General features: G+C 42.7%; 1 protein-coding gene across 1 annotated transcript in view; it reads left to right on the plus strand.

Annotated features, from left to right (window-relative positions):
• The window catches only part of LOC132404484 (NAD 5'-nucleotidase-like), a 63,499-nt gene that overhangs the window by 17,003 nt on the left and 23,040 nt on the right, over nucleotides 1-23,456 (plus strand). The window contains exon 6 of the mRNA XM_059988640.1: nucleotides 22,220-22,367. Within this exon, the coding sequence (XP_059844623.1) occupies nucleotides 22,220-22,367 (148 nt within the window). The remainder of the gene's footprint in view (nucleotides 1-22,219; nucleotides 22,368-23,456) is intronic.

The following is a 23,456-nucleotide window of genomic DNA, read 5'->3' on the forward strand; positions in this document are numbered from 1 at the left end:
TAAGCCTAACCAGAGATATTGTCTAGCGTTTTGTTTTTGCTCAGTTCTTGTTTCAGCTTTATACCATGTCTCGAGTCCAGACTCTGATACAACAGCACTTGGGTCTAAACCATCCTTATCAAGGTCTCTCATCACAGTACGATTGAGCCAACATGGATCCAATGGGGTAGCAGAGTCTCGGCCGCTGTGACCAGCCACAACAAAAGGATTTCCAGACAGAACCTGGAGCTACACGACCTTCAGGCCACCATATACTAGCTATCGCTTGGGTGAGGCTATCGGTCGCTCTTGCTGAGCTAGTATATCTTCTGACCCTGGAGAGCTTTGATGGAGACCCTGGTTCTGCCGTGGCTTCCTCACTCAATGCTCTTCGGAGCATGGAAAAGTGGCCTTTATGATCTCTCTCCTGACTGGGAGAGCACTTGCCTGGGGCACTGTGCATTGGGAACGAAGATCAGAGATTGGTGCAGTTTCGGAAGAGTTCATGGCCACCTTGAGAAAGGTATTTTACCATCCTGCTGGTACAAACAGAGCCTCAAATGGTCTGATGTAGCTGCATCTGGGAAGTCGGTCAGTGGCCGGTTATGCTATTGATTTCCGAACTTTGACACGAGAGCAGTTGGAGCTGGGAAGCCTTGGCCACTCTTTACTGCCAAGGACTCCAGGACAAACTAAATGATGCCCACGGTTAGGGAGAGCCAAAAGGGGACTTGTAGCCAACAGGCCAAAGCCAGCATGGTTTCCTGAAAGGAAAATCCTGCCACTAACTTACTGCAATTTTTTGAGGAAATTACAAGCAGGGTTGACAAAGGAGATGTAGTAGATGTGGCATACTTGGATTTTCAGAAGGCCTTTGACAAGGTGCCGCACACGAGGCTTCTTAGCAAGAGCCCATGGAATTACAGGGGAGTTACTAGCATGGGTGGAGCATTGGCCGATTGGCAGAAAACAGAGAGTGGGAATAAAGGGATCCTATTCTGTCTGGCTGCGGTTACCATTGGAGTTCCACAGGGGTCAGTGTTGGGACTGCTGCTTTATACGATGTATGTCAGTGATTTGGACTATGGGATTAATGGATTTGTGGCTAAATTTGCTGATGATACAAAGATAGGTGCAGGACCAGGTAATGTTGAGCCTGCAGAGAGACTTAGATAATTTAGGGGAATGGGCAAAGATGTGGCAAATGAAATACAATGTTGGAAAGTGTAGTGTCATGCACTTTGGAAGAAATAAATGGACAGATCATTATTTAGATGGGGAGAGAATTCAAAATGCAGAGATGCAAAGGGACTTGGGAGTCCTTGTGCAGGATACCCTAAAGGTTAATTTCCAGTTTGAGTTGGTGGTGAAGAAGGTGGATGCAATGTTGGCATTCGTTTCTAGTGGTATAGAATATAAGAGCAGGGATGTTATGTTGAGGCTTTATAAGGCACTTGTGAGACCACACTTGGAGTATTGTGTGCAGTTTTGGGCTCCTTAGTTTAGAAAGGATATACTGACATTGGAGAGGGTTCAGAGAAGATCCACGAGAATGATTCCAGGAATGAGAGCGTTACCATATGAGGAATGTCTGGCAGCTCTTGGGCTATATTCCCTGGAGTTCAGGAGAATAAGGTGGGATCTCATAGAAGCATTCCAAATGTTAATCGAATAGATATGGTAAAGTTATTTCCTATGGTAGGAGAGTCTAGGAAAAGAGGCCATGATTTCAGGATTGAAGGACATCCATTTAGAACAGAGATGCAGAGAAATTACTTTAGTGAGAGGGTGGTAAACCCGTGGAATTTGTTACCACAAGCGGCTGTGGAGGCCAAGTCATTGGGTGCATTTAAGGCAGATATAAATAGGCTCTTGATTAGCCAGGGCATCAAAAGTTATGGGGAGAATGCAGTGGAGTGTGAATGACTGGAAGAATTGGATCAGCCCATGATTGAATGGCGAAGCAGACTCTGTGGGCTAAATGCCCTACTTCTCTTATATCTTATGGTCTTATGGACTTGGAGGTCTTTATCGACCAGTCCATCTGCCTTGACAACAGTCTGGCAGAGCTTAAGAGGGAATACATTACAAAGACCAAGAGAGCTAGCCCGAGGTGTTGGCTAGCCCATGCAGATCGGTTACACAAGGCTCTCTGCCAGTGAGAATTCCTGCTGTCAGAATCAAGGCTGCTGCTATTAGTGTGGGGAAGCAAGTTTCCTGTGTGCTGAAAATCCAAAGCTGTAGCCGCCTGAAGAACTGCTAAGACTGTCCATTGTCAGGAGGACTATGATGGTAGCAGCCACAACTCCCTATCCCATGGATTACTGAAGATGGAATTCACCTGAGGTAAGAACTGGAACTAGGTGAAGGCTTTTGTGGACTCTGGGGCAGCAGGTAATTTTCTGGACTTAGGAACTGCCCATTGAGGTATCGTTGTGAGAGTTGAGCCAGTCCTTGTCCACGACTGTCTTGGATGGCCTCTTGCTAGGTTTCGGGCAGATCCAGTAACAGACTGCGGTTTTGTAGATGAGGATAATGGATCACATGGAAAACATCAGTTTCTACATTATTGACTCACCACTTACACCCCTGATCCTTGGGCACATTTGGCTGTCCCAGCATAAACCCATCCTTGGACTGAAGGGAGATAAGAATCATTGCTTGGTCCAGTTATTGTAAGGGTATATTTGCGGCATGGTGTTCCACAATCTCTCCCCCTCCCCCAGATTCTCACAAGACCAATGACCAACAAGGATTCAGTATTCAGCTCGAGGTAATCTGAAGCCCAAGAGAGGACTCCTAAATGTAGACCCTTGGAGCCCGTTCCCATAAGGACCATCAGTAACACTTTGTACTGTTGCCTGAGGATATGACAAGAATCTAGTGGACCTAAGGAGGAGACTGGGAGGTCAGTTGAATCACTCCTGCCACCTAAGAAGCCCCAGGAGACATCCTTGAAGGAGGTCTCAGAAGAACTTGCAACACCCAGGCCAGTTAAAGTTCCTTCATAGCAAGGGAAAGACCTGGACTCTTCCACTACACTACCCCTACAACTGTGCTATAGATCTTCTGCCTGGTACTAGACCTTTTGTTGATTATACGTGCTCTTAGGTCCAGAGAGAAGTGCAGAGGAAGAATATGTAAAGTAAATTCTTGCTATGGGATTCATCCAGCCCTCCACCTCACAGCTGGCGCAGGCTTCTTCACACAGAAGAAGGATGGAAGCCTGCAGCCATGTACTGATTATAACAGACAGACAGATATACTTTATTGATCCCGAGGGAAATTGGTTTTTGTTACAGCCGCACCAACCAAAATATAGCAATATAAAATATAGCAATATAGCAATATAGCAATATAAAACCATAAATAATTAAATAATAATAAGTAAATTATGCCAAGTGGAAATAAGTCCAGGACCAGCCTGTTGGCTCAGGGTGTCTGACACTCTGAGGGAGGAGTTGTAAAGTTTGATGGCCACAGGCAGGAATGACTTCCTATGATGCTCAGTGTTGCATCTCGGTGGAATGAGTCTCTGGCTGAATGTACTCCTGTGCCTAACCAGTGCATTATTGAATGGATGGGAGACATTGTCCAAGATAGCATGCAACTTGGACAGCATCTTCTTTTCAGACACCACCGTCAGAGAGTCCAGTTCCACCCCCACAACATCACTGGCCTTACAAATGAGTTTGTTGATTCTGTTGCTGTCTGCTACCCTCAGCCTGCTGCCCCAGCACACAACAGCAAACATGATAGCACTGGCTACCACAGACTCGTAGAACATCCTCAGCATCGTCCGGCAGATGTTAAAGGATCTCAGTCTCCTCAGGAAGTAGAGACGGCTCTGACCTTCTTGTAGACAGCTTCAGTGTTCTTTGACCAGTCCAGTTTATTGTCAATTCGTATCCCCAGGTATTTGTAATCCTCCACCATGTCCACACTGACCCCTTGGATGGAAATGGGTCACCGGTGCCTTAGCCCTCCGCAGGTTCACCACCAGCTCCTTAGTCTTTTTTATGTTAAGCGTTTCACATTCACATGGAGGATTAGACTGCATAACGGTCAAGAATCATTACCTGTTTCTACTCATAAATACTGCCTTTGAGATTCTCCAAGGGGCAAGAGTATTCATTAACCTAGACCTGTGGAGTGCATACAATCTGGTCTGTATAAGTGAAGGCAACAAGTGGATGACTGCATTCAGTACACCGACGATGCTCTATGAGTACCTGGTTATGCCCTTCAGCCTTGCGAATGTTCCAGAAGTTCTTCAGATATTTATAAACAACATGCTCTGGGATACCCTCCATAAATATGCCTTAGTTTACTTGGATGATAATGGAATCTTCTTGAAGTCCATGGAGGAGCACATTGCTCACGTCAGGGACATTCTACAGAGGCTTCTAGACCATGGACTTTATGCTAAATTGGAGAAGTCCAAATTTCACGTGACAACCATCTCATTTTTGGGTTTCATCATCTCCAATGACAACCTTGAGGTGGACCCTATGAAGATGTAGGCAGTCAGAGATTGGCCACAACCATCCAGGTTCAAACAAGTCCATGATTCCTGGGGTTTGCTAACTTTTATCGGAAGCTCATCGGGAACTTCAGCACAGTGGCAGCTCTACCAATGGCTCTAACTGAGAAATCCACAGGCCCCTTTATCTGGGCTACCAAAATGGAGGTTGCTTTTGCAGTACTTAAATAGCAGTTCACATCAGCTCCCATCTTGATTTCCCCTAACTCTGACCTTTCCTTCATCGTGGAGGTGGATGCCTCAGACATCAGAATGAGTGCAGTAATGACTCAACGGTCACCTTCAACAGTAAACTGCACCCATGTGCTTACTTCTCCAGGCAGCTATTCCCTGTAGAGAGAAAATACAACACAGGGAATCGGGAGATATTAAACTGGCATTGGAGGAATGGCATCATTGGCTTTACAGACCACAAGAACATGGCTTATATTTGGAAGGCCAAGAGACTAAATTCCAGGTAGGCCAGGTTGTCTCTTTATTCAACCATTTTAACTTTGTCCTGACCTGTCGACCTGGGTCAAATAATTTAAAACAAGATGCCACCTCTCGTCGGTTCGATGAACCTGAAAGAGAGGAGCAACTTGCCACAATTTTGTCCCAAGCTAAGGTGATAATGCCGATCCTTTGGGGAGTAGGTGAACTTGTTTGCAAGGATCAGGCACAAGGATGGTCTTCCTGGTTGACTGCTTGTCCCACACTTTGTCAGGTCACAGGTACTCCAGTGGGGACATTCATCAAGAATGACTGTTCACTCACAGATTGCTAGGACCTTCAGGTTCATCAAGAGGAGGTATTGGTGGCCCAAAATGGTGAAAGAAGTTCAATAATACATGCAGGCATACAAGGTGTGTGCCCAGAACGAGGAGCCCCATATCCAACCTCAAGGGTTTCTCCATCCTCTACCTGTTTTGGACTGGACATGGGCTCACATCTCCATGGACTTCGTCACAGGTCTTCCACTTTCAAGGGGAAACACCATCATCATGGTAATTGTTGATCAATTTAAAAAGGCTGTTATCTGAGGTGGAGATGTCCTTCAGAATCCATGGTTTTCCACTGGACATAGTCATGGATCACAGTCCACAATTCGCATCACGTTTCTGGAGGACATTTTGCAAGCCATTTGGGGCAATAGCGAGTCCTTCCTCTGGGTTTCACCCACAGTTCAATTGCCAGTTGGAATGGATGAACCAAGATATAGAAAGTACCCTAAGATGTGTGGCCTCTGAAAGACTGCACAAGTGTAGTGACTATTTGATGTGGGCAGAGCTTGCCCACAACACTTTACAACGTTTGGTGCATAGGATGACCCTTTCGAATGCCGATTTGGGTATTCTGTGCCAATATTAACTGAGAAGAAGGCCAAGGTTGGGGTTCCTGTGGCTGACGATCTTGTCTGACGCTGCAAGGAGAAATGGAAAAGAGAGATTTTGTTAGCCTCTATCCAGAAGGTTGAAATAAAGGCTAACCACGAGGGAAGACAGGGACCGGTTTTGTAGCCTGGGCAATGGATCTGGCTGTTGACTCAGGATTTGCCTCCAGGTGGAGTCTAGGAAATTGGCACCCAGGTTCATTGGACCCTTCAAGGTTCTTAAAAAGTAAACCCGGTGGCTTACACTTTGCAACTTCCTAAGACCTTTAAAATCAATCCCACTTTCCATATTTCCAAGTTGAAACCTGTGAGTACCATCCCTTTAGCCACACCACCATCAGCTCCACAGCCACCCAGTTTTGTTTCACTGTAAAAGGATTTACGAACTGTTCTGGATGTTTGACAGTTTCTTGTGGACTGTGAGGGACTCAGACCTGAGGAATGGCGCTGGCTTCCTGAAAGGTATTTCTTGGAGCCGGCTCTCATCCATGATTACTATCATCGTCTCTGAGCAGCCAGGGCCATCAGGAATTGGCTGCAGGAGAGGGGGTCCTGTTACGATGGGCACCTAACCATGCCAGCTTCCAATGTTTAGATGCTTTAGGTCTCCAGAATATGGATAGCTGGTGTGACTCCTTTAAGGGTTCAGGACCGTCCCGCCAATTGGCAACACACACAAAATGCTGGTGGAATACAGCAGGCCAGGCAGCATCTGTAAGGAGAAGCACTGTCGATGTTTTGGGCCGAGACCCTTCGTCAGGACTAATTGAAAGGAAAGATAGTAAGAGATTTGAAAGTAGTGGGGGGAGGGGAAAATGCAAAATGATAGGAGAAGACCGGAGGGGGTGGGATGAAACTGAGAGCTGGAAAGGCGATAGGCGAAAGTGATACAGAGCTGGAGAAGGGAAAGGACCATGGGACAGGAGGCCTCGGGAGAAAGAAAGGGGGAAGGGGGAGCACCAGAGGGAGATGGAGAACAGCAGAGTGATGGGCAGAGAGAGAGAGAAAAAAAGACTGAATATGTCAGGGATGGGGTAAGAAGGGGAGGAGGGGCGTTAACAGAAGTTAGAGAAGTCAATGTTCATGCCATCAGGTTGGAGGCTACCTACCCGGTATATAAGGTGTTGTTCCTCCAACCTGAGTTTGGATTCAATTTGATAGTAGAGGAGGCCATGGATAGACATATCAGAATGGGAATGAGACGTGGAATTAAAATGTGTGGCCACTGAGAGATCCTGCTTTCTCTGGCGGACCGAGCGTAGGTGTTCAGCGAAATGGTTTCCCAGTCTGCGTCGGGTCTCACCAATATATAAAAGGCCACACCAAGAGCACTGGACGCAGTATACCACACCAGCTGACTCACAGGTGAAGTGTCACCTCACATGGAAGGACTGTCTGGGACAATGAATGGTGGTGAGGAAGGAAGTGTAAGGGCAGGTGTAGCACTTGTTCCACTTACAAGGATAAGTGCCAGGAGGAAGATCAGTGGGAAGGGATGTGGGGGGGAATGATTGGACAAGGGAGTCATGTAGGGAGCAATCCCTGCGGAAAGCAGAAAGAAGGGGGGAGCAAAAGATGTGCTTGGTAGTGGGATCCCGTTGGAGGTGGTGGAAGTTACTGAGAATTATACGTTGGACCTGGAGGCTGTTGGGGTGGTAGGTGAGCACAAGGGGAACCCTATCATGAGGGCAATCGACAGTGCTTCTCCTTATAGATGCTGCCTGGTCTGCTGTGTTCCACCAGCATTTTGTGTGTTGTTTGAATTTCCAGCATCTGCAGATTTCCTGGTGTTTGCTCCACCAATTGGCAATCATGTTTTGAGCGCCAAGTATTGAGCAGTTAAAGAGCATCTGAACTGAGGTTCAGTGCTCAATTGTAAGCCTAACTGAAGGTATCATCCAGCGTTTTGTTTTTGCTTGAGTTCTCATTCCAGCTTTATACCATATCTCGAGCCTGGCCTCGGATACTCCAGCATCTGGGTCCAGATCATGCTCGTCAAGGTTTCTTATCGCACTAACATCATGAATGGCTGTGATGCTTCACTTCCAGATAAGCTCAATGTCTTTTATGCACACTTTGTGAAGGAGAGTAAACCTACGCTTATTCATATCCCTGCAACATCTGGCGACCTTGTCATCTGTCTCAGAGGCTGACGTCAGAATATCTTTCAAGAGGGTCAACCCACGCAAGGCACCAGGCTCAGATGATGTACCTGGTGGGGCTCTGAAGACCTGTGCCAACCAACTGGCATGAATTTTCAATGACATCTTCAGTCTCTCACTGCTGCAGTCGGAGGTTGCCACCTCCTTCCAAAGGGTAACAATCATACCAATGCCCAAGAAGAGCAGGGTGAATTGCCTCAATGGCTATCATCCAGCAGCTCTCACATCTACTATGATGGTATTTTGACAGGTTGGTAAAGGCCAGAATCAACTGGTGCTTAAGCAAGGACTTGGATCCACTGCAATTTCTCTATTGCCACAATAGGTCTATAGTGGATACAATCTCACTGGCTCTTCATCTGGTCTTGGATTACCTGGACAATAGCAATTCCTATGTCAGGCTGCTATTTACTGATTACAGCTCAGCGTTCAACACAATCATACCCTCAGTTCTAATTAACAAGCTCCATAACCTGGGCCTCTCTCCACAACTGGATCCTTAACTTCCTCACTGGTAGACCGGTCAATGTGGTTTGGAAATAATAATATTACCTCCTTGCTGACAATCAACTAGCGTACATCAAGATTGCATGCTTAGCCCTCTGCTGTACTCCCTCTACTTCCAGCTCAAGTGCCATCTATAAATTTGCTGATGACACAACTATTGTTGGCAGAATTTCAGATGGTGACAAGGCGTACGGGGCGAGGTAGATCAGCTGGTTGAACAGTGACACAACAACAACCTTGCACTCAACATCAATAAGACCAAGTATTTGATTGTGGACTTCAAGAAGGGGAAGTCCTCATCAAGGGATTAGCAGTGGAAAGGGTAAGCAGTTTCAAGATCCTGGGTGTCAACATCTCTGAAGGTTTATCCTGGGCTAACATATTGTCTGCAATTACTATACAAATAAGGTATGACGGTGGCTATATTTAATGAAGAGTTTGAGGAGATTTGCTATGTCACCAAAGACTTGCAAATTTTTACAGGTGACCGTGGAATGCTTTCTAACTGGTTGCATCACAGCCTAGTATAGAGGAGCTACTGTACAGGATCGGAAAAAAAACCTGTCTGTTTACAACTGCCTGTTGTAAACTCAGCCAGCTCAGTCGTAAGCACTAGCATCAGTGGCATCTACAAAAGGTGATGCCTCAAGAAGGTGGCGTCCATTATTGAGGACCTTCATCACCCAGGACATTGTCTCTCTTCATTGCTACGATCAAGGAGGAAATACAGAAGCTTGGAGACAGACACTCAACATTTCAGGAACAGCTCCTTCCCCTTCATCAGATTTCTGAATCAACCATGAACCCATGAATACTATTTTTTTTTGCTCTTAATTTTTATACAAATTTCTTGTTGTAATTTATAGTTTTTTTGTTAAGTATTGCAATATATTTCTGCTGCAAAACAATAAATTTTACAACACAAACGAGAAAATCTGCAGATGCTGGATATCTAAGCAAAACATACAAAATTCTGGAGAAACTCAGCAGGCCAGGCAGCACCTATGGAAAAGCCGGCTGAAGGGTCTCAGCCCGAAATGTCGACTGTAAATTTTACAATAGATATGGGTGATATTAAATCTGATTCTAATTCTAATTTGGGAAATTAATTGAATGCTACCTTAATTTTCATTCTTTGGATAGTTGTACTCAGTAGACCAATGAGTTTTTAATTCAAACTTTTGGTAATTGAGACTTTGAGTTCCCCAATCATACTATAAAGTAAGATTCAGGAAAAACAAAGGTGTAAAGCGTTGATGCATGTTTTTAAGTAGTGTTTAAAACATCAAATGGATAGTTCTGAATAAAAAAAATGAATATTTATTGAAAATGTAGTTTGTATTGTTTGTATTGTTATATGGTATTCACAAAATACTGAATTTGAAAAAAGCCGATTTTCTTTCCAATGCTCCAGTGTTATTTTTCCCTTTTATATCTTTGAGGTTGACTGTAATAATCTCAATTAACAGAAGGCAGGTACTTTGCCTGATAAAATTGCTTACATGATTTACAGTCATGTCTCATCTTGTCATTTTCACTAACTAAGACATCCTGTTGATGCTGGCTACACTTTGTTATAACATGCATGTTAGAATTTGATGTAGTCATCGTGCCTTGACCAAGATTGTAATTATGCAGTGAAACTGAATATTGTTGTAGCCTTCTCCTAGTAAAATTTGCACTGCTGTAGTGTAAAGAGAGTTGGAAGCAGAAGAGGCCATTCAAAGTATTTTTTATGATTATGTTACCAAGTGAAATTGCAAACTTTATGTGAATCACCAGCAATATTCAGGTTATGCAGGAACTCATGTTCCACTGTCCCATAAATTTACGCGAATGTTGGTGAATGGCAGTTCAGGTAACAGAAATTAATCCTTACAGAATTCACAAATCACCACCAAAAACTTACATGATAAGAAGTAAATAAATAAAATTTCCTTGAACTAAAGGCTGACTAGGTGGTATGGTAACATAGTGGTTAGCACACCTCTTTATAGTACCAGCAACCTCCGTTCACTTCACACTCCTATCTTAAGGAGTTTGTACATTCTCCCCATGACTGTGTGGGTTTCCTTCCGATACTCTGGTTTCCACCCGTTGTCCAAAGTGGTAAGTTAATCAGTCATTTTAAATTGCCCCATGATTAGGCTAGCGTTAAATTAGGGGTTGCTATTCCACGCAGCATCTGAATAAATGAATAAATAAATAAATAAATAAATAAATAAACTTAGCCAGTTTTATCTAAAAAGGATCTAGTGTTTTTCTGGCATATATGACGAATAAACTCTTAGTGGGCTTCCAGCCGGTACAGGCTTCTTTCACCTTGTAGCCATTCTATAGGTATGTCATGTGTAATCATTTTATTTCCTCATGGAGTCTCTGGATCTAAAATAGTTTTTGCATGGTTAATCAAAATAGAAAGAACCACTCAACTTTGGAGGGCATGATGGTGGCTGATATTGTTGAGCTACAAATCCATGTGAGTGGGCTTCTGATTGATGCCATTTCCGATGGCTACTGTCCTGTTTCTGTCGTGTTAGCATGTCAGGAGCAAGATGCAACCATTCTTCTTCATTTCCTTCATAAACTGAATGTTTGGATATATGCTGTTCAAGATGGTCATGGAACTGTTGGAGTGCCTGGAGTCCATGAGGCCACACTCTGAAGCTGTCATCAATGTGTCTGAAGAAGCATTTGGGATGTAAGGGCGATGAACTCAATACCCTCTCCTCAAAGTCCTCCATGTAGAAATTGGCAATAGCCATTGACAAGGGCCTTTCCGTTTGTTTGTTCGTAGTAGTTTCCCTTATAGAGGAAGTACAATTATGCATAACATTTTTACAGAATGGCGACAAGGTGAAGGAAATCAATCGGACCCTGGAAAAGGCCAACAGAAAAAGCCCGAACCCTAACAACGAGGAGGAACCCATCACTACCACCTGTCTTGCCTATATTTACACGGTTTCTGGAAATATCGCCAGGATCCTGAAGAAATACTTAATTAATACGATCCATAAACTCATAACAAAGCTCAAATCACGGCTTATGTGGGTCAAAGATGACTTGTGATTCAGGACAGCTGGTGTTTACAGGATTCCTTGTAAATGCAGAGCAGCTTATATTGGCCAGATGGAATGCACAGTGGAAACCTGCATCAAGGAGTACAGGAGGTATATCTGTTTGGGTTACCCAGAGAAACCGGTGGTGGTAGAGCATTGCATTCGCAATGACCATAGGATTGACTTTGATGGCACAAAACTACTGTGGCATGCCAGTGACTTTTGGGATGGTCTGGTGAAGGAACCCATTGAAATAAAATTAGAGGAAAAGAATTTTAATAAAGACGGAAGTCTCACTCTAGATAAGAACTGGAATTCCATTGTAAACAAGATGGGACAGCAGAAACCTGATTGGATGAGGACTAACCAATTAGGAGGGATAGACAATGTGGCTATAAATAACACTGGATTAGACATGCCCAGGCATCATCACTGATGAATATAGCAGTTTGTCATCGAAACCCATCATCTTATGGAAGCCTGAGAAGAGTTTATTTAGCTTTATCTAGTCCAAATTAAATGACTTGTTGTCTTATACTGCACCTCTTGTGCAGTTAGATAGATAGTATAATCCTTTAAGTCTACTATAGACAGTGCTTGTTTGCAAAGCTCTCTTTTGCTGCTTGCAATGTACATTAGTAACTGAAGACTTGCCTCCATTTATGGCCAGAAGCTAAACAAAGAATATTGGTTGGAAGTTTAACTTATTCAAAAACAACATTTAGATCTCCAGAAGCACACAGCTGCCATGTTTTGAAAGCTGAGTTTGGCATGAAACAAGGCCCCCTTGCCCAGGACAGTCAATATCCATCACACTATAAACTTCACATAACTTTACTGCTTTTGAGAAATGGACTGCATTATGCACATTTTATGGCTTTATTAACCTGCTATGGTATTTTTAATAAGTTGTGAATCTTGTAAATTGCATTAGATTTTAATCTGAGATGTGATAGTTATCTCTTAATTGGATCTGTGTCTTATATTGTAAGAGTGGCATGTTTTATTTTTCATGTGACGATCAATGTTGAAATATGCCAGAAGTCTGTGAGTGTCAAGGAACAGGAGTGAGTTTTTAAAAACTTATTTTTTATGGGATGTGGGCGTCGTCAGCTAAACTAGCATTATTGCCCATCCCTAGTTGTCCTTGAGACAGTGGTGATGAGCTGCCTTCTTGATCCGCTACGGTCCCTGAGGTATAGGTACGCCCACCTGTTAGGGAGGTAATTCCATGATTTTGACCCAGTGACAAAGAAAGAATAGCAATATGTTTCCAAGTCAGGATGGTGAGTGACTTGGTGAGAAATTTCCAAGTGGTGATATTCCCAGGTCCCTGCTGTTCTTCTCTATCTAGTTAGTAGTCATTGTGGGTCTGGAAGATGCTGCCATAGGAACTTTGGTGTGTTGTTGTAGTGCACCTTGTAGACAGTACACACTGCTTCAATTGTTCATTGATAGTGGAGGGATTGGATGCTGTAGAAGGGGTACCAATCAAGTAGGCTGCCTTGTGCTGATAGTGTCAAGCTTCTTGAGTGTTGATAGAACTGCAGTCATCCATATGAGTGGCGAGTACACCATTACACTCCTGACCTGAGCCTCGTAGATGGTGGACAGGCTTTGGGGAGTCAGGGAGTGAGTTACACGTCTCAGGATTCCAAGCCTTTGACCTGCTCCGGTAGCCACAATGTTTATATGGCTAGACCAGTTCAATTTCCTGTCAATGGTAACCACCAGAAAGTTGATAGTAGGGGATTCAGTGATGGTGAAGCCTCTGAATATCTAGGGACGATGGCTAGAGCCTCTCTTGTTGGAGATGGGTCATTGCTTGGCACTTGCGTAGCTCGAATGGTACTTGCCACTTGTCAGCCCAAGCGTGGATATTGTCCAGGTCCTGCTGCATTTGAGTATTAACTGCTTCACTGTCTGAGGAGTTACGAATGGTGCAGAACCTTGTGCAGTCATTTGTGAACATCCCCACTTCTGACATTGCTATTGCTATTACACTAGTTCCATTACTACTACAAAGGAAAAAGTTCTGGACAGATTCAAAGGTCTTAAGGTGGTTAAGTCACCTAGACTAAATGGACTACATCTCAGAGTCCTGAGAGAGGTTGCTGAAAAGATAACTTTTGCATTGGTCATGATCTTTCAAGAATCACTTGATTCTGGCATGGTCCTGGAGGACTGGAAAATTGCAAATGTCACTCCACTTTTTAAGAAGGGAGGAAGGTAAAAGAAAGGAAATTATAGCCTAGGTAGTCTAACCTCAGTGGTTGAGAAGATGTTGGGAGTCTATTAGTAAGGATGAGGTTTCAGTATACTTGGAGACTAATGATAAAATAATTCTTAGAGAGTTCTTCAAGAAAATAAAAAGCAAGGTGGACAAAGGAGGCAGTGGATGTCATTTACTTGGATTTTCACAGCATCTGCTGTCTGTCCCCTAACTATCAAGTCACCTATCATTATCATTCTGCTTGACTTGACTTTTCCCTGCTAGACATCAGAGGTGGCCACATTGCCATTGGCCTGACTGCCGCTGTTGTGCCTTGATAGATCGTCCTTTACCAAAGGTGTGTAGTTGTTGCTGAGGGGATTAGCCACAGAGGAACCCTGCACTGACTGATTACTCCCCTTACCTCCCCTGGCAGTCACCCATCTACTTTTTAAAGCCTCCACATATCAACTGCTATTGTCTCAATATTCACATCCCCCAGCCCCCACGTTCCATAAACTCCCCAGTCATCATGAACTCACCTTAACCTCTGAGCAGGTGTGAAGGGCCCTGGGGAAACTCAGACATGGCAAAGCATCGGGACCAGATGGTGTGAACTCCAAGGTCCTGAAGGAGTGTGCTGAGCAGCTGTGTGAAAGTTTCCAGTGCATTTTCAGTCTGAGTCTCAGCTTCTAAAAGGTCCCGACTGTGTGGAAAACATCATGTCTGAACCCAGTACTGAAGGAAGGCCAACTGAAAGTTTTGAATGATTACTGTGGCCCTGACCACACACATTATGAAGACCTAGAGGCTGGTCCTGGCTCACCCCTGACCCCTGGTCAGATCAGCCCTTGATCTCTTGCAGTTTACCTACCAGAAGCACATTTTGAGTCAATTATGCTGTCATCTATTTGCTGAACAGAGCCTACTCCCATTTGGATAAGCAGGGCAGTGCTGTGAGGATCATGTTTTTTTTGACTTCTCAGGTGCCTTCAATACCATAGAGCCCTCATTGCTGAGGGATTAGCTCTGTTCAAAGCAGGTTGGCACTTCCATTGTATCCTGGATAATGGACTACCTGACTGGCAGACCACAGTTTGTACAGCTTCAGAGCTGTGTGTCAGACATGGCTATAGGCAGCAGTAGGGCCCCACAGGGGACTGTATTGGCTCCCTTCCTGTTTACTCTATACCTTGGACTTTAGATACAACATTGAGTCATACCATCTTCAGAATTTCTCTGATGACTCAGCAATAATTGGGCGTAGAAAGGGAGGATGGGAGAATGAATACAAAGCCTTGGTGGTGGACTTAGTCAAATGGTGCAAGCTGAATCATCTGCAGCTCAACCTTAGTAAGACAAAGGAGGTGGTGATGGACTTTAGGATGACTAAGCCTGCATTGTTCCCTGTTACCATAGATGGTTAGGACATGGATGTGGTGAGGATCTACAAGTACCTGGGGGTGCACCTACATAGCAGACTTGAGTGGAGCACCAACACAGAGGCTGTGTACAAGAAGGGCCAGAGTCACCTCCCTGAAGAGACTGAGATCCTTTGGACTATGCAGGCCTCTCCTTCACATGTTCCACCAGTCTGTTGTGCCAGTACAATCTTCCATGTGGCGATGTGCTGGGGCAATGGCATTGCCATGAGTGATGCCAACAGGCTCAATAAACTAATTTGAAAGGCTGGCTCTGTTTGAGGAGCCATACTGGACACACTAGAACAAATGACCCTACGGAAAATCCTGGCAATTCTGGACAATGTTTCTCATCTTCTACATGCCACCTTGGCTGAACAGAGGAGCACTTTTAGTAATAGACTAAGACAGCTCTGCTGCTCCAAAGAGTCCTATATAAGGTCATTCTTACTCTCGACCATTAGGCTTTATAATAAATCAACCTATAATTGGTGAAGTGATGACCCCTTCCTGTTAGACTGTGGTAGCTTATTTTTATTCTTTCTATTTCTCTTCTAATATTTATACTTGTGCACTTGTAATGCTACTGTGACACTGTAATTTCCTTTGGGATTGATAAGGTATCTATCTATCTGCATGGGTGTGACCACCTCAGTAAAAGTTTCATCTATGAGGATTTCAGCCTCCTAGATGATCCAGAGAACATCCAGCTCCAGTTTCTTGACCTTGTCACTCAAGAGCAGAAGTTGAGTGCACTTCCTACAGATGTAGTCATCAGAAAGACTTCTAGGTATTCTGAAATCCCACATCTCACAGGAAGAGCATTCCACTGCCTGAACATACCATTCTGCCTACTCTTGTTATATCTCTGACACCTCAAGCTTAATTTCTAGCCACACTTAACACTGGCTCATTCACATAATCATTGCTCTGCTTACACCTTGTTCTTTTTTGTTGGCTCTGCTGAGTGTCTAAAAGATTGCAATGATTGGAGTCCGCTGAAAAATTCTGAAAGTCCCAGAACTTTTTTTTAAACTTTGCATAGCCTCATCAACAAATGACTTATTGGAATAATTGCAGTCTGTTGAGAAGTTCCAAAAGGCCCTGAGCTCATTTTAAAGCTCACATGGACTCACCAACAAAAGACCTCTCCTGTTGATTGTAGCTCGCTGAAAAGAATTGCTTAATAGCATAATTTCAAACTGAAATAGTTGATTTCTGAAGAACAAAGATTTGTATGTGTTCATCAAATCTTGTAGCACAGAAACATCCATGTCAACATTTTACATATGTGCACTAATCTCATTTGCCCATATTGGACTATACCCTTTTATGCTTTGTCACTCTAAATGTTTCCTAAATGCAGTTATTTGATTCCACCATCATCTCTGTCATCTTTCTGGACCTCTCATAATTATTTACTAGTCAATTATGTCTTCATGTCAAAGAAAACTATCTCAATTTAGTTCACATTCTTCAACACCTGCAATCTTTCTATCTCTTTCTTCAATGTCCTCTCCAGTGTAATTGTGTACTACCAGTATTGGGGTAAGTGGTGAACTACATATACCTGTCTGGACACCCCCCCCCCACCCCCCGCTGACTGCTCCTTTGGCTCCTCCCACAGACCGTGGCTCTTCCCACAGACCCCGGTATAAAGGCGATTGGAGGCAAAGCCCAGGATGTCTCCAGGATGTTGTGTGGTGGTCACTTGCTGCTTGTTCTTTCTTCCAGCCAATAAAAGCCTATATCTCGCCTCACGTCTCTGAGTGTTATTGATGGTGCATCAGGGTAACCAGCAGTAATCAACTGCAGTAAATTCTTGTGTATTCTCCCTTTTATCATATTCTAATAAGGGGGAATGTTGGTGCGTTTTCTGAACCTGTTAGCTCCAGGAATCTCTGAACATTCACTCCCTTCCTTCTGCACCTTTTAACATACTCTCATTGTCTGTTTGTCTTGTTTACCCTCTCCATATGCATTATCTTACACCTGCTTATTCACTTGCCATTTTCTGCTGACCAGACCATAACAATGATGATTTTCCACTGTCAGCAGCTTTTCCTTCATATTCTACAATACATTCAATTACACGATCACTATCATCTGTATATTTTTTAAACATAACTTTTGTTTATCCAAATCAAAATCATAAAAAAGGGGTACTGAATTTTGGGTTATTTTAATTGAGAAGAGCCATCAACTTTTCAACTTAAACTGACCATAAACTGGTTAACTTTTGATTCCTGCCATCAGCCAAATTTTGGTTTAGTTTGGGGTTTTCACTTAGATTCCACCTGCATGCATGTGAACCGGATTTGCTATTTCTCTTAACAAACCAGTAGCATCATAGCATTGTTTGTTCACTTTAAACTGATTCATTAACTTACAGCTTTTTACTGCTGCTTTGTTATGTAATTAATAAAAGGGCTGAGATGAAAATGTTTTCCACAGTGGGTTTGATATCTGGAAGACTCTGCTTTCAGTAGCAACTTTTTTAGGGGAATTGAATGTATACAGTATTTGATAAGAAAATGTTTGCAAGTTTATGAGGGCACTAAAGGAGAGTGACCAGTTCATAGTTTTAATGGCTGACTGGCCTCCTGTGCTATATGCTCCAGGAGTTCACCCTGTGAGTGTCATAAGATGTTGGTATTAGATTGGGAACCCATCATACACAACATTCGATATTTAGCTTTTACAGTTAATGGATTTAAAGGCCCTGCAATAGAATGGACAACCTTTGTTTGCCATTATTGTTTCCCAGAAAAATCTTTTCTCCTATGATTCTGAATAAATGTCTTTTTTATTTACAAATTTAATCTTTGTAGGAATTCTGTAAACTTAAATAATTTTAATGTCATTTATGCAAAATAGTTTTAGATGGTTGAATTTTAAATGATTGTTTTATGGAAAATAGAGATTAAAAGTTCAAGAGAGAAATTGAATTATCAGGTCTAGAAGTGACAAGCCATAGATATTGAACATAAATTGAAATAGAACCCTATGGGAAAGATTCTATTTGAAACCTAACTTTGGTTTGAATTCTGACGGGGAAGGAGGATAAAAGGCTAGACTACAAAATCTATGGTGTTACCCTGACATTTAGTTTCTGAAAATTACATTTCATCCAAGGCTAGACAATGAAGTCATATTTTGTACAGAAGGGTATGAGGATCAAGATTAGATGGCGGAAAGGGTGTACTGGAAGATAAACATACAAATAACATTTGAACTGAGAATGATGGTGTTTTCAAGGGGCAGCAAACACAAAAGAAAGAGGAGTGAAAAATGGATGAATATAGAAGATAAAGTGGTAATAGAAAGGCAAGAACCAAGGTAGTTCATTATAATTTATTCCAATATGCCCAAAGAGACTAGTAAGAAATTAGGCAATGGGTGGCATGGTATAATCATTCGTATCATGAGGAGCAATGTTGAAGTTATAGAAATAATAGCTTTTGACTGGTTTACATTGTGGAATAATGCACAATATCCTGGACCCATTCAAATAGCTACAGAAATTGCGACATAGCTGATCAAATTAAATGAGTAAATTGAATCTTCAGGATTATTTTCAACTTCCTATCAGATTTGCTTGCTATATAGGCACTTAATAAAACCATGCACCTGACAAATAATTCATTGTTACTGACTGGAGTATTTGTGAAATTTCTTAAGGTCAGTCCACATTTATTGGTCCTCTTAGTCCTGATAAATGCTTGTAGCTGTGCTTGGGTAAGTACCTACTTTACAATGAATCAACTTGTCAGATGAATTCTCTCTGGAGTTCCCAAGGTTGTGGTAATGTTTCAGACTGGAAGCTGCAAGGTTTTTAAGCTGGTTAGTTTCAGTGTGCATCAATTGCCTTTCTTATTGGCAGGACATTAAATGATAATTGGGTTATTTTAACATACTGCATATAGTGAAAAATGCTAGAAATGCTCGACAGTTCATTCAACACCTGTAGAGAAAGAAACAGTTAACATTAGTTAGGTGACCTTGCAGCAACATCAGAAAAATTAGAAAACAAGGATGCTTTAAGTTTTAGAGAAGAGTACTGAATGGATAAAACAGACTGTGATGGCTGGAGACTAAGAGAAACTGAATAATACTGATGAGATTGATGTTGATTGAGAGCATGTTAATTACTTGTCTCTAGGAAATGTAAATAGGAGGGAATGAATGAGAACACAAGAGACTGGGAGAGATGCTGGAAATGTGAAATGCAAGATACAGCAGTGCTGGAAAAGTTTGGGAAATATGAAATAATAAAGAATTCTGGAAATATCCAACAAATTGGGCAGTTGGAAAGAGATGAAATAGACTTAATTGAATAGTTCAATGACCATATAGGAAAAATTGTCAGTACTCACACGAATTAGGAAGGTTTGTTATCTGAAATTGTTAAATTTATTATTGAGTCCCAAATGCTCATATAGAAAATGAGATGTTGTTTCCTGAACACAAGAAGTTCTGCAGATGCTGCAAATCCAGAACAACACACACAAAATGCTAGAGGAATTCAGCAGGTTGAGACCCTTCATCAGGAATGGAAAGGAAGGAGGAAGATGCCAGAATAAGAAGGTGGGGGGATGGAAGGAGTACAAACCAGAAAGGTGCTAGGTGAAGCCAGGTAGGTATATCGCATCCGGAATTATTTCCGGGTATCGGACGATTTCCTTCCACGGCGCTCTGACGTATTGGGAAATTGCGTACTAGGCAAGTTACTGCAGTGGTTTGCTATTGCCTTCTGTCGGGTGAGTTTTTTTTTAAAGAGATCACTAGCTCTTAATGGGATCCGGCTAGATTCGAACTCAGGACCTCTCGCCCCGAAGTCCAGTGCTGATGCCGCTACGCCACCAACCAGAGGGGAGAGGATATGAAAAGAAGCTGGGAGGTGAAAGGTGGCATAGGTAGAAGGCGGGAGAAGAAAGAATCTGTTAAGGAGGGAGAATGGACCATGAGAGAAAGGTATCTAGGGAATGGTAATAGGCAGGTGAGAAAATGAGGTAACAAGGAGGCCAGAGTGGGGAATTGAAGAAGGACATAGAGGAAAGGGGAAAATAATTATATCCAAGATGGCGGCGCGACGCAGCTTGCAGTTGCCACTCCGGAACTGATTATCTGTTATTTGTGGTGGGGTGCTGTGTGCAATCATAATCGATTGAAAACGGACGTGGGAGCACGGAGGAACACAGGGAAATTCAAGGAAGACCTTCTATGCTGCTGCTGCTGTGAGGTCCGGGACTCGGGACTCTGCTGGGAAGAACAGGCCCCCAGTCCTTGGGGTCGCGTTGCCGATGGCCATTGGCGGGGCCGTCTTAATACGCTCAGCAGAGGATGGTGCTTGGAGAAGCTGTGCCGGAGGGGATGGTTGTTGGCTTGGAGGTTCGACGGACTTGGAGTCCGCTGCGGTCAGGTCACTTTCAGTGTGTGCTGCGTCTGTGAGGCTGAGTCGGGCGGCGCCGTGGAAATCCATAGCGGGGGTACTCCCTTCTGCCGCAGGTGTGGGATAGTGAGTCTGTCGGGACCCTGGGGACTTGTGGAAACTGTGGTGATTTCTTTTGAACTTACAGTCCTTTAACATCTTGGACTATTTTTACTGTGCCCATAATCTGTTTTTTTTAATCAGGTATGCTATTGTTTGCACTGTTGTAACTATATGTTGTAATTATGTGGTTTTGTGCAGGCCTTGTAGCTTTAGTTTTTGGTCTTTTTGTGTGGTGGATTTGGAGCTCCTTTCTGGGGAAAGCGCTAGACGGTAGCACAATATTAATACGCAGCAGCCTCTCCGGACTCTGGATTGGGGATTGCCAAACATTACGTGGATTTTTTGGTAGTCTGTTTTGTCATATTTTTGTGATGTCATTCTGGGGGAATGTTGTCTCATTTTTTAACTGCATTGCATTTGTGGTTTCTAAATGACAATAAACTGAACCTGAACCTGAATAATTACTGTAAGTTGGAGAAATCAGTGCTCATGCCATCAGGTTGGAGGCTACCTAGACAGAATATGAGGTGTTTTTCTTCACCGTGAGGGGCCTCATCATGAAGGCAATGAACTGACATGTTGGAGCGTGAATAGGAATTAGAATTAAAATAGTTGACCACTGGGAAATCCTACTTTTTGTGGATGCAGCGAAGGTGCTCTATAAAGTGGTCCTCCAATTTACGCCTGGTCTCACCACTGTAGAGGAATCTGCATTGGGAGCACTGGATACTGTAGACGACCCCAACAGATTCACAGGTGGAAGTATTGCCTCCTGTGGAAGGATTATTAGGAACCTTGAATGGAGGTGAGAAAAAAGGTTAAATCAAGTATCTTCCACCAATCACCTCCCAACTTCCTACTTCATCCACCCTTCCCATCCACCTTACTTTACCTTTCACCTTCTAGCTTGTACCCTTTCCCTCCCCCCAGATTCTTATTCTGGCATCTTTCCCCTTCCTTTCTTGCCCTGATGAAGGGTGTCGGCCTGAAACGTCGACAGATAATTCATTTCCAAAGACGATGCCTGACCTGTTGAGTTCCTCCACTACTTTGTGTGTGTTACTGTTTCCTGAGCAGTTTGGCCATTGTTGGAACAGTGTAAGAAGCCTAGATGGGTAATTGGGAATTGGATGGAAGCTCAACAGAGTGCACAAAGTATGTGACTAGAAAATATGAATGAACATAGCAATTGTAAATTTGCTTACATTATTTCATTTTTAAATGTACAGTTTAATAATGGAAGTATAAAGAATCTGCATTGGATGCAAGTATTTTTAAATCAATTCTAACTGAATGCATGTAGAGTTCTTGTTTTAGTCCATCAAGAACAGCTCAGTGTAAATGTTGAATATATGCATTGAATATTAAATTTGCATGAAGCAAATAAATTTCACATTCTAAAGTTAAGTAAGTATCTTAATAAAGTCTGCTTCAATATTTGAAACTTAATTTAGGTTTTGTGTTTTAAAGGTTCCCTCAAGTGGCAGGATTAGAATTTGGATTTGATCCATGTGCCGAACCTGGGCACAGGATCGTTGTGGACTCGGTGAAGGTCCAGGGACAGTATTTGGACAGGAACAGAACATACTTACTTGCAATCAAGGAATACTTAGCAAAAGTAAGTTGTAATGTGTGGTTTATTTTTATGATAATCTTGTGTGTTCACAAAAAAAGCACAAACTGTGTCTAAAAGCTAATAGGTACTTCAATTTGTTAATAAAACTTAACATTGAAGTGGAGACAAAATACTGCAGATTCTGGTATATGAAGCAAAAACAAACTACTGGAAGAACTCAGCGGGTCAGGCATCATCTACAAAGGGAAATCGACAGTTGAAATTCAACCCAAAATGTCAACTGCCCATTTCCCTCCATAGATTCTGCCTGAGACACTAACTAGCAGTTAGTGTTTTGATTAACATAGAAATAATTAAATGGGATAGTAGTTAAAACATACAGTGTACAATATGTCTGGATATTGCTCTTAATCTAGGCAGTGACCTAACAATTTGCTTACATTCCCTTGATAAATTTCAAAATACCCATGTATCATTTCATAAGTGCACAGGATTCAAAATTCTTTAATTGGGTGATGAGCTGATATTGGTGCAGATGGAATCATTCTCTAGGTCTTGACAGAGGTCTAGAAAAATGGTGGAAACCTGATCTAGTAATTGTGTCAGACCATTAACATTTTAGAGACCTGTCTTCAAATCAAAGGACATTTGATGTAGTATAGGACCCATACCATACATCCTGAATTTTATAGTTCTGTCCCTTAAGCAAATGAACTTTGGTGCTGACAAAACTAAGTGGCGAAGTTGCTTTATATTTTTAGCAGACTAATTAAAAAAATAAATTTAGTATAGCCTAATTTTAAAAGTCCCCATTACAATTATGGGGCGTGTCAAGCATATTTAACCTTTTGAAGAACAAAAAATGCCTGAAATGCTCCTTGGCCAGTTGCTAATTAGAATTTAGGAAGACTTGAAATTTTACTCAACTTTAGTTTAATGAAGGCGAGAGCACAACAGTGTTTGGCAGAACTTTCTAGTCTTTGTGATGCTCTGCCCTGTATGAACTTTGGCCAAACAGGACCTCCTTTTTCAAAGAAATGGGCTTTCCTTCATCCACCATCAACACTGCCCTCAATCACACCTCTTCCATTTCATGCATGTCTGCTCTTACCCCATCCTCCCGTCACCCTA

This window comes from Hypanus sabinus, chromosome 14, assembly GCF_030144855.1.
Source record: "Hypanus sabinus isolate sHypSab1 chromosome 14, sHypSab1.hap1, whole genome shotgun sequence".
Taxonomy (NCBI): Eukaryota; Metazoa; Chordata; class Chondrichthyes; order Myliobatiformes; family Dasyatidae; genus Hypanus; species Hypanus sabinus.